The sequence below is a fragment of the Diabrotica virgifera genome, chromosome 3 (genome assembly GCF_917563875.1).
Source record: "Diabrotica virgifera virgifera chromosome 3, PGI_DIABVI_V3a".
In the NCBI taxonomy this organism is placed as follows: Eukaryota; Metazoa; Arthropoda; class Insecta; order Coleoptera; family Chrysomelidae; genus Diabrotica; species Diabrotica virgifera.
In genome coordinates, this window is record NC_065445.1 from 40,151,973 (window position 1) to 40,164,876 (window position 12,904).

At 33.8% G+C, this 12,904-nt stretch overlaps 1 protein-coding gene across 2 annotated transcripts in view; it reads left to right on the top strand.

Annotated features, from left to right (window-relative positions):
• The window catches only part of LOC114328965 (E3 ubiquitin-protein ligase TRIM37), a 215,095-nt gene that overhangs the window by 172,555 nt on the left and 29,636 nt on the right, over window positions 1-12,904 (top strand). For both annotated transcript variants that reach the window (XM_050647883.1, XM_050647882.1), the window contains exons 13-16: window positions 906-1,053; window positions 1,146-1,278; window positions 5,862-6,043; window positions 8,094-8,212. In XM_050647883.1, the coding sequence (XP_050503840.1) occupies window positions 906-1,053; window positions 1,146-1,278; window positions 5,862-6,043; window positions 8,094-8,212 (582 nt within the window). The remainder of the gene's footprint in view (window positions 1-905; window positions 1,054-1,145; window positions 1,279-5,861; window positions 6,044-8,093; window positions 8,213-12,904) is intronic.

Here is a 12,904-nt window from a genome sequence, read left to right on the forward strand (position 1 = left end):
GTCGTATATTCGTGGAATCACCCATAACCAGAAATTAAGAAAACCATAATATAGCTCCCCCAAAACTAAAAACGTAAAAACTCCGATACCTTTACTTCTGACAGACTAACGAAATTGTTCGTCCGCTAAAGGACCAAAATCTGTAGGTCCAGGTGGCTTCCCGACACCTAAACGGAAAGTAAAGTGAAATATTTCTCGCTGCGATGCTCATTCTCCTAAACTTATCTCTTAAGTGGGCTATTTAGTTGTTTAGTTCAGGTATTATTTTAAAATTCATGCGGGATTGAGAAAGAAAAGCGAAATAAAATAAAGACAGAACCTATCTCGTTAGAGGAATCTGGCAGTACAAATAAACATTTGGAGTATGCTTATTCTCTTAAAAGATTTTAAGACGCAATTTTCAAAGTGGTAAATAAAAACCGTATGAAATTTATATGATCTACAGAGTGGACAAAAAAATGCTACAATATTTATCTTTACATTTTATGAGATATAGTAAATATTTAGACAATTCAGAAATTCAATTCTGAATCCTGATCATTGAACAAGTTTGTTTGTTGAATCGTTTTTTTTTGTGTTCCTCAGACATCTCTTTCCCATCTCTTCTCCGGATAAAAGCATGTTGATGGTAACAAAGATTAGTATCCGTGGTTGATCATTTACTGGTGTTAATTTAATCTTATTTCGAAATACAGACTGTTCACACAAACTTTGATTATTTTATTTTGTTTCCTTCCTTTCTTGGACTGTCAGGTTTCTCTAAGTTTTACTTTATGCTCATGCATTGCTCTTAAGCTATTTTATTTTATGAAAGTGATATATTATTTCCATTTCATTAAAAATAAAATTTAAGTTAACTAACATCATTTAACTGTTTAAACATTTAAATTTTACTGTCTTTGTAGGAACGGATATTTATGGAAAATATAGGCGCTGTAAAAGAGCTTTGCAAAGTAACTGATAATTTGGAAACGAGAATAGATCAGTTAGAAAGAATAAACAGAAGATTAAATAAATTAAAGAGAGGAGATAGTCTTAAGTCTACGAGCACTGGTAAGGAACCCTACTTCTTTGAACTTTACTATTTAGAATGTGATTCCGAAAATTAATCGATTATTTACTTATTAGCTATATTTTTCTTTCAGTTAATAGTTCAAAATTATCGTATTCACATAAATGTTCCAAGCATCACCATTCTTGTCATAAAGAAGACGAACTTTGTTCGAATAAGTTTATTCAGATTGTTATTGTGATATTGGTGTTGATTATGGCTTTTTGGTAAGTACATAGTAAATTATAGTTATATCAATCTTCTTCCTTTATATAAACGCGTATAAACCTTCTTGTCTCTATGGAAGATTGTCACCACATCTCTTGTGCAATCGGCCGATACTTCCTCTTGGTAATTGTCCTTTTGTCCTTGGTATGCACGAATAGGAAATGATGAAAATATGGCATTAGACTGCTTGGGAAGGTATGGAGAAGAGACGATAAATAGGAATGGTAGAAGAAGGATAAGTTTCTGCCAAATAAATGACTTGGTATCAATTCTTTCTGGTATCAACCTAGAAACGAAAAATATACATATGTAGCAGAAGAAAGAAATGCGAGAAGCATAATTGATTACATAGTATATCCTCGAGACGCAGAACTAACGATACAAAATATAAAAACAGAGAACGAAGCCGAACTCGATACCCAACACATACTAGTGACAGCAGAGATAAACATGAAACTAATGGAAATAATAGAGTCCTCAATATACAAGAATAGCAATACATAAGATGAAAAATATGAAAATGAGGAAGTTATACCAAAGAGAGACAGATAAAATACTGGAACAGCATGAAAACAATGAGGAAATATGGAATATGGAAGAGAGATGGAAAAAATTGGGAGACACGTTATGGAGCACTGCAAAACAAGTATGTGGAATAAGAAAGAATGGGAAGAATAATACAAGAACTGGAAGGTGGAATAAGGAAATAAAGCAAGCAGTAAAAATAAGAAAGAAATGTGGAAGCGATACATAAACACAAATGAAGAGCAAGACAGAGACGAATACAGAAGACAGAGAAATATAGTGAAAGAACTAGTAAAATATGCGAAGAAGAAGAGCTGGAAGGAATTCGGTGAAGAGTTGAACGAAGGTTTTGGGAATAACACAAAACAGTTTCGGAATAAAATAAGAAGCATGAAAGGAACAAAAAGGAAACAAATAAGAGGAATTAGAAATGAGCGAAATGAATTGAAAACAAACATACAAGACATACTAACCATATGGAATGAGCACTATAAAAAAAAATTCGAGGCAAGCAACCAACAAAATGAGGAGAGAGGACAGCAGGCAAGAGAAGAGGATAGGAACAATCGAGTAGACGAAATTCATATCAAAGATATTGAAGAAGGGTTGGCAAGAATAAAGATTTGAAAAGCGGGAGGTGCCGATGACATAGATCCGGAGATGATTAAGTACGTGGGAGACCGAGGCAAGCTTTGGCTACTGGAAATAATGAGGGAAGCATGGAGAACAGAAAAGATACCGAAAGACTGGGAAGAAAATTTATTGATATCAATACACAAGAAAGGAGATGAAGCGGAATGTGATAACTATAGGGCTATATGCTTATCATCAGTGGCATATAAAGTCTACACCGAGATAATAGAAAGGAAGCTCATGAAAGAACTGGAAGGAAAACTAGAAGAAGAACAAGCGGCTTTTAGGAAGGAAAGAGGAACAACAGATAATATATACATACTGAGAAATATAATTGAAAGGAAAAACGAAATAGGAGAAGACTTATATATTACGTTTATAGATATTAAAGCTGCTTTTGATTCTATAAATAGAGAAGTAATATGGTCAGTAATGGAAGATCTGCAAATCCCGCAAAAGATAGTAAGCGTGGTAAAAAGTACATATAGAAACGTACTTGCTAAAGTACAAATAAACGGAAACAGATCGCCAATAATAAACCTAAGGATAGGAATAAAACAAGGGGACAGTCTCAGCCCAGTTTTGTTTATATTAGTAATGTATAGAGTAATGAAGAGCGCTAAAAGAAGGTCAAGGCAATTACAGTCAACAATAGGGTACAGGAATTTAGTACCAGTGAGAATGGAGGGATTACTATATACAGATGACTTATTAGTAATAATAGCAGACAATAAAGAGAAAATGCAAAAATTAATCGATATCTGGGTGGAGGAAATAAAAAATTTGAAAATGGAGGTAAATGTAAAGAAAACGAAGACCATGATAGTAACCCAAAAGAAAAGGGAAGAAATAAACCAAACGATATTTAGGTGCAAAAACGAAATAATAGAAACAGTCTCGACGTTTGAATACCTTGGAGTAATAATATCGGAGGATGGAAAGATAGATCAAGAAATCTCATACAGACGAAAAAAGCAAATAAGATCTACTATGCACACTTCCTTTATTGAGGCTCTTTATGACTTCATCCATGATCAGATTGAATAGTATAGGGCTTAGTGAACCCTCTGTCTTATTCCAAATTCTGTGTATATAGGTTCCGAAAGTTGTCCATCTATTCTGATGTATATGATATTATTATTTTGATGACGTTTTCAATTGTTTTTATAATATCCAGAGGGATCTCTTTATTACAATACAACGGATGTATTACATCTTTAAGTCGTACTCTGTCAAATGCCTTCTTCTAGTCGAAGAGACGGGGAATGTGGGTATATTGTATTCTAATGCTTTCTCTGTAATCTGTTTTATGACGAATATTGCATCTGTACACGACCTTCTTGTCCTGAAACTTTGTTCCTCGTCTTGTAAGTTTATGGGGCTGATTTATTCGTTCTTGCAAATTTTTTTTTGTGAATTTCACGGCAGTATTTAGCAAATTAATGCCTCTGTAGTTTTCTGGTTATTAACTCGTTTGCCCTCCATTCTTGTTCAACTAGGGGGATTAACTCACTTGTTTGAGCGCCTCAGATAGCCTAGCGGTCTGAGACGATCGATCGACAAATAGGGCTTTTCATCGATTGTCATTTGTTTCGAGCTTCTGTCATGTCACAGAAGTGGCAGACGTGAAGATGTTGCACATTATATTTTGTATACTTTGGATAACCATGTATAGTTTAAAGCACCCGAAATTCTAGGGGCCACGCCCCCCCCTTCCCATGCGTTTGGACGCCCATGGTTCGAACCCCGACCGGTGAATCGAAAAATAAAAATGCTAACGTCGTAGTCTAAAATTCTAAAGAATCTACGGCTTGGTGTGGAATAAGCTGGTATCTGATCGACCTATGGTGGAGCGGTACGGCAACGGATAAGGGCTTGCGGCTCGGTGATACTCCTCCATAGATCCCTACTGGAAGGGCGTTGACGCATAAAACGGTGTATAATATACAGGGTGTCCCGAAAAGATTGGTCATAAATTATACCACAGATTCTAGGGTCAAAAATAGGTTGATTGAACCTCACTTACCTATATACACTAGTGCACACAAAAAAAGTTACAGCCCTTTGAAGTTACAAAATGAAAATCGATTTTATTTCATATATGGAAAACTCCTAGAGATTTTTTATTGAAAATGGACATGTGGCATTCTTATGGCAGCAATATCTTAAAATAAAATTAAAATGAAATTTGTGCACACCATAAAAAATTTATGGGGGTTTTGTTCCCTTAAACCCCCCAAACTTTTGTGTACGTTCCAATAAAATTATTATTGTGGCACCATTAGTTAAACACAATGTTTTTAAAATTTTTGGCCTCTTATTACTTTTTCGATAAGCCAGTGTTTATCGAGATATTTTAAATATTTTTCGAATCCACCACATATTTGTATTTGATTAAGTACGATTATGGACACCTGTTAATAATCTGAAAATGGATTTATAATTTACATTTTTAGGTGTATTTTGAAAAAGAAGCCACATCTCGATAAAAGGTGACTTATCAAAAAAAGACTAAGAGACAAAAAAGTTTTAAAAACACTGTGTTTAACTAATGGTACCACAATAATAGTTTAATTGGAACGTACACATACATTTGGGGGGTTTAAAGGAACAAAACCCCTATAAAATTTTTATGTAAATATATTAAAAAATAAGCCACATCTCGATAAAAACTGGCTTATCGAAAAAATACTAAGAGGCAAAAAAGTTTTAAAAACGTTGTGTTTAACTAATGGTACCACAATAATGAATTAATTGGAACGTACACAAAAGTTTGGGGGGGTTTAAAAGAACAAAACCCCCATAAATATTTATGGGGTGGACAAATTTCACTATAATTTTGTTTTAAGATGTTCCTGTCATAAGAATGATACATGTCCATTTTCAATAAAAAATCTGTATTAGTTTTCGATATATTGAAAAAAATCGATTTTCATTTTGTCACTTCAAAGGGCTGTAACTTTTTTTATGATCACATTTGTACTAAGGTAAGTTAGGTTCAATCGAACTATTTTGACCCCAAAATGTGTGGTATAATTTATGACCAATCTTTTCGGGACACCCTGTATAACTCGCTTGTTCAAAATATATTATGTAGATTTAAATAAATATATTATAAGATCTTTAGAATAGTTTTTAAATTGTTATTCTTGTCATCCTTTTCGTTTTAGCTTTTTAATGGTGCAGGTGTAAACTCTTTTAATATCAGTTAAATAATTATTAATTTTATTTCTCCGTTATTCCTCTTCATCAGGTTGTGAGATATCAGTTCATGGTGTATTGCCAATCTTACAGCGTAAAAACATATTTTTGCTTTATATTTCTTGTTACTAGTTATCAAATCTCTAGTATAAAGGATTTTTTTTGCGTAGTACTTTAGTTATTGTATTTTTGCACGAATTAATCAATTGTTTTTCATAAATAGTTTGGCGGCAATAACGACGCTATACTTGATGGAAACAACGCGTCCAACGCAATACATACAGCCGAACATTGAGAGATCTCATAAAAATTATCCGACCAAAAGGCCGGCAAAAATAACAAAAGCCCCCACGTGGACGCCCACATTGCCACCCTATTATCCAACAAGTGCATATAAAGAAGAAGGTAAGCAACGAATGTTTATTTAAGATTAAGAGGGAGTATGGTTTGAAAATTTTGAAATTTTCGATTTTTTATTATTTTAAATGAAATTACATAACTCAAGAATTCTCTCTGAAAATTTCAGATTGATCAGAGCAAAATTACCTGAAATGCAGCATGTTGAATATTCCTACCTTCGACTCGCTTTGTATCAGCTTTGCGCCAACACGCTTGAGCGTAGTGAGAAACGTTTAACAGCTGTTCCACTTTTCTTTTGTAAATTACTCCGCGATCAAGAAACATATTCCGGTGTGCATCGCTTTACCATTTGACAGACAAAAAAGAAATTAAAAATAAAGTTGTAAAAACTTTAAATTCGTTTTTCTCAAAATTCCTTTTTTCAAAGGCGGTGGACATTGTAACTCAAAAACTACTTGACTGACCTACCTGAAATTTAGCATAGATCTTCTTTAGAGATTTCGTGAGGTAACGCTGTCGAGATATTTTTTGTTTTATGCTTATTTTTTGTTTAACAATAATAAATATGTTGATTTTCACCCTATTTTTACAGAAAATTTCGTTATTTGACTTCTAAGTGATACCAAAAACTCAAAAATCATTAAAAGTACAAAAACTCGATGGCGTTATCTCGAGAAACTCAAACTAATAAAATATTTTTAAATTCTGTAAAGTCACCGTTGGCTTATTTTTCAATATTTTGCCTTGAAATTTTTGTTGAATATTCTTTGAATTGTACTGAATATGTTTATTTAATTTAAATATAAAAGATTTCTACCATAGTTTCTAAAAAAATTCAAAATTAAAAAATATGAAAAAAAATTTTTAAGGCACGCTTTTTTTTAGTTACGAGTGACTAAAATTAAAAATCTCACACATTCGTTAAAAAATTGAAAAAATCTAACACAATCGTTAAAGAAAAGCGCTTTTCTTTAACGAATGTATTAAGATTTTTAAAAATTTTTAACGAATGTGTGAGATTTTTGTATATTTAATCTGTCATAACAGTTTTTTTCGAATAATCCTTCGAGATTGAATTTTTTTTTTTTTTGCTTTTTAGTTGATTTTTTTATAATATTTTTAATTTTAGTCACTCGTAACAGAAAAGCGTTTCTTAAAATTTTTTTTTCATATTTTTTTTATTTTTTACTTTTTTAGTCTTACACTTTTCATTAAAATATACCGTCATGTTTAAAAAAGGATGAATATGATAGACACATTTTTTGCATATGTTGCAACATTTGATACATACATTGTACATTTTTTGTAAATTCTTCATACATTTCTTAAATAAAAATCATTATTTTCACCTATTACAGTTTTCGCAGTCTTTCCACCTCTTCTAACGCTTTACTATTGCACGGTGTAGACCCTGTTAATTTCTCGCGAATTACGAATTCTATTGTTAATTGTAGACCGACACGTCTCTACCGGTGGTTATTCTAAGACTAGGTTAAAAACACGAATTTTTTTAAATCAAATTTTGGTTGAAGTTTTGTTTCGTATCGTATTGAAATTTGACACGAATAAGCGCCAATGTTTATATAAACAAAGATATGAGCGTTCAAAATCTTCGCCGCTTAGGATGTTTATAAACATGATGTACAAACATGAAAAGTTGTCGGAATCGGCAAAAAATTTGAAACTTTATTGTTTATTTATGAAGCATAACGTAACCAATTAACGTAAAAAGTGAAATTATGTTATAGTTCATCTAATTAACTACAATCTGTAAAAGTTTTAAGTTTCTACATTGTAAAAAACAAGAGAATTTTCAAAGACATTTTCCACTAAATTGGTTTTTTTATTGGAACAATTAATAAACATAAAAAAATTTTTATTGACTATTCGTGTATTGTTCCCGCGAATGCATATGTCTGCAAATTTTCATTTATTTGCATTGAAGAAAAGTCAGTCAAATTAACGTCTAAAGATTTGACCCAAATGATTGAACTAAAGAAAAGCGTTTAAAAATGTGCTTGAAATGTTGATTTCAAACCATACCCTCCTCTTAATTGTGCTCAGTAATGTTTAATTTCCAACTTCGAATTTTCAGAAATAACAAAAATAACGCTCGACCCTAATCTGCTAAGTATAAAGCCTAGTTACATAATCGGAAGGCCTCAAGATTGCATAGCAGTAGACCAGGATCTTGAAAATACAAATCTCTGTCAGGTGAGTAGTTCAAATATAATTCATAGCATGAAAATTTGTAATGTATAATCCTGATATCACAAGCTATACCTACCAAAGGCGACGCCACGCAAATAAGGAACTTTGGCGTTATTTTTGACCGGGAGTGAAAGACATTTGAGCGGTGTGTGTGTGAACTCGTTGGTGATACCCCGTTTAGGCTTGAGCCTCTTCAGGGTGCTGCAAACTCCTTTTCAGGAGTGTAAGAACGATGAAAGTAAGCTTATTTGTGAGTGTTAGGTTGATGTGAAGGGAGGAGCAAAATTGCTAGTGAAACAGGGGTTTAGAAGGTGGAGATTGTTTTAGCACAGAAGCTGTAGAGATGAAGGAGAAGAAGTTGCCGTGAACTTTTCCAACCAGCCAGGTAGGATTCAACGTTGCCACTAATGACGAACGGCTCTTGGATTCAGCATGTAGGGGTGCAGTTTTAGTTATCTGCGATATATTAGGGGGATTTGTTCTAGGATATCATAATACTCATCAGGAAGTTCGTTTTTGGCCAATTGTAGAAGATTGGCTGGAGGGAATGGAACTTTATTTTTGGGAACCCTGGTGAGTATGTGACCTTGCCGATTGCAAGGGGTTGTTAGAACATATTTTGCTGTATGGTTGTTACCATTAATCGTGCGCGAGACGTATTTGTTACTGAGGGAACGGATTCTCGCATTGATAGGGGGAATTTTTGCGAGTGGATGTACTAACGCCGACGGATATCTCCAGTGCTTCCTGAGGCACTTTCTGAGTATTTTTCGCTCACAAGCCAGGATGGTGTAAGTATGTGGACGGTTGATTGAGACATAGAGAACAGCTCTGTAGTCGATAGTGGACCTTATGTATGTTTTATATGTGTGAATGAGAGTCTTGTTTGGAGTTTAGCTCTATTCCTTACCTTGTTTAAGGTGTGTTGGATGTCAATGTTCCAGTTGAGTGTCCTACAAAAATGGACCCCCATTTGAGCGGTCAACTTGTCCAGTCAATACTAAAGTTTAAATAATATATGAAATTAAATGAGAAGTCCTAGATCCGCAAATCTGACAACCTCTACGGTGGAACCAATCATGTGCCTTATACAATTTATAACGCAAGCAGGCGACGAATAAAGGAGACGACAGGGACTCTACAATATGCAGTCACATTTCGCCAATTCGTCTAGGAAAAAATTCCAACGAAAGTTGGGTTCGTGTATCACAATATGAGTCTTCTCCTTCAGGTGCCATATCTGCTACGGAGGTTGGCAATCATCATAGCTATTTTAATTTTTGAGGCAGTAGCTCTAAATAGTTGTTTTTTTAACTCCTCAAAAGTTCTAAACGATATTTATCTAAAATATTACTTTCTTCTTTCTTTTTTGAGGAGGTCTTTTCGGCGTTATGTGTGTTTTGCTTGCTTGACTATAGTTGACCATGTTTTCTTTCCTTTGATTGTTTTTCCCATTCTAATATTCCTAGGTCTTTCAAATCCTGGTTAATACCATCAATCCATCTCTTTCTAGGCCTACCTCTCGGTCTCTTCCCGTTTAATTCTTTTCTAAGTACTTTTTTGTATTTCTCTTATCGTCCATCCTTTCTACGTGCCCTAACCAACTCAGTCGTTTACTTCTTATTTCTTTTATGATAGTCGGCCTCTTAAACACTCTATTTATCTAACCAAAAAATGTAATTACCTTCAAGATCTACATGAGCTATCAGTTTTAGACCTCACTCATAGGTACTGGAGAACTAAAAAATCTATACCTTTGGTAGAAAGTTATCTAAGTACGGTAAAGTACAGTGAAGTTATCTATAAAAGCCAAATTCCGCCTTACTACAGTGCAATGACAAAAACATTATTTTCTAACAAGGTTAAAACATGTTATTTAAACTCACATTTATCGCCAAATATGTTTGATATACTTATTAGAGAAAAATGGTCAAATTGTCAGTACATATTTACCGATGGGTCAAAAGACGCAAATGGAACGGGCTGTGCAGTATTCCACGAAAATAAAAATTACCATCATCAATATAGCCTACCTATTGAATGCTCAATATACACAGCAGAAATGATAGCAGTAATGTTTGCTGTTCAGTATGTACTACTGAATCCAACTAGCAATTATGTTATATTTACTGACAGTAAAAGCGTGGTGGACAGATTGAGTAACATTCAAACAGTCAAACACATAAACCACATTGAATTGAATATTCTTAAAACTCTGTTTGAAATTATACAATTAGGAGTAAATGTAACAATTGCTTGGATTAAGGGTCATTCGGGAATAAAAGGCAATGAAATAGTTGACAATTTTGCTAAATCAGCTTATGTGATCGGAGAAAAAATAAACAAAAATTTAATTCCAGCTTCAGATATTGATACTTTTAGCAGACAAAAACTTAAAAATAATTGGCAATTGCATTACAGAGAATGTAATACTGGCTCAAATTTTGCTCATTGTAACCCTAGGATATTCTCAAAAAGATGGTTTTACACAGAATATAACAGACATTTTATAAAGACCATTAATCGGTTGAGAGCCAATCATGCTCTTACGCCATCTTACATGCATAGAATCGGCTTGGCAGATACTCCCAATTGTACTTGTGGCAAAATCGGAGATCTAACACATGTCATATTAGAATGTCATTTAAACATAAATAACATAAACGACCTTTATAAGGAATTAAAAGATTTAAAATGTTTTTTCCCAATAAACCTAAATACTTTAATATTTACAAATGATATGGAAATTCTTCATCTCATTTATAACCATGTTAAATTATGTAAATACAAGTTGTAAACGTAATATGTAATAAATAGGCATAATTTGTTAATGTGGTTTGAAAAAATTTAAAAAAAATAATAAAAAAAACACAAAATAAAATGATAACAAAAAAATAATAAACAAAAAAAAAAAAGGAAAAAAAGGGAACAAAAATAAAAAAGAATAGAAAAAAAAAAGAAGTAAAAAAAGTGTTTCGCACAAATTAAAATATATATTAAAAAAAACAGTAAAATAATTTAAAAAAAACAAAATAAAAAAAAGCTACACAATGTACCAATGTATTTATAAAAATAAAATTGTAGAATGTACTTATGTTATAAGAAATTTATGACTATGAATCTGCAATCAATCAGAAACAAGTCTGGCTAACTGGCTCTGCCAAAGCCATTTTTCAAAAAAAAACACTATTTATTTCATGGTTCATTCTTATACGTCATTCTCCATTCTCCTGAATAGGTCCATATATTTTCCTTAAAATTTTTCTTTCCCATCTAAGAAGTTGTTCCTCTTGTTCACTAGTCAAAGTCCATGTTTCTGATGCATACATTACGTATACAGGGTGCGCCAAACCTCTGGTTTTCTTTGATTACGTCTAAATTATGGGACATACAAAAAAATGTTTTTAACAAAATTAATGTAAATCAAAAATGAATAACCATTTTCAATTTCGTTGCAAAACGAAAATACAGCCGCATCATATTCTAGTCCAATCAGAAAGTGCAGAAGCACCTCTACCGGTTTCGAAACTTATTAGTCACTCATCAGGAGGCACATATGCTGCTCTCTCTGATCCAACCAAAACAACCCCGGCGTGCAGTCACGGATTGCAACGAACGAAATGGCATAGATGCCCTAGCGACAACTGCTAGCAAAAGACTAAGTTTTCAATCTAATGGCATATAAAACAACATAATGTTACTCTACATCCCACCAGACTGAAAACAATGGGAACCTTCTCTGGTTACACCTCCGAGGCTTCTACAATTTGCAAGCCATAACGGAAGCTGAGACTAAGGAAGATGAGGGAATTCTACAATTTACAATTCACGTCCCATCTGCTCAGCGCGGTAAAGTTCCAACGAAAATGGTTCCCTTCGTACTCCAATCAGAGTAAACATGTAAATCAAAAATGAATAACCATTTTCAATTTCGTTGCAAAACGAAAATACAGCCGCATCTTATTCTAGTCCAATCAGAGAGTGCAGCAAGCACCTCTACCGGTTTCGAAATGTATTAGTCTCTCATCAGGAGGCACATATGCTGCTCTCTCTGATCCAACTAAAACAAACCCCGGCGTGCAGTCACGGATTGCAACGAACGAAATGGCATAGATGCCCTAGCGGCAACTGCTAGCAAAAGACTAAGTTTTCAATCTAATGGCATATAAAACAACATAATGTTACTCTACATCCCACCAGACTGAAAACAATGGGAACCTTCTCTGGTTACACCTGCGAGGCTTCTACAATTTGCAAGCCATAACGGAAGCTGAGACTAAGGAAGATGAGGGAATTCTACAATTTACAATTCACGTCCCATCTGCTCAGCGCGGTAAAGTTCCAACGAAAATGGTTCCCTTCGTACTCCAATCAGAGTAAACATGTAAATAAAAAATGAATAACCATTTTCAATTTCGTTGCAAAACGAAAATACAGCCGCATCATATTCTAGTCCAATCAGAGAGTGCAGCAAGCACCTCTACCGGTTTCGAAACTTATTAGTCACTCATCAGGAGGCACATATGCTGCTCTCTCTGATCCAAATAAAACAAACCCCGGCGTGCAGTCACGGATTGCAACGAACGAAATGGCATAGATGCCCTAGCGGCAACTGCTAGCAAAAGACTAAGTTTTCAATCTAATGGCATATAAAACAACATAATGTTACTCTACATCCCACCTGACTGAAAACAA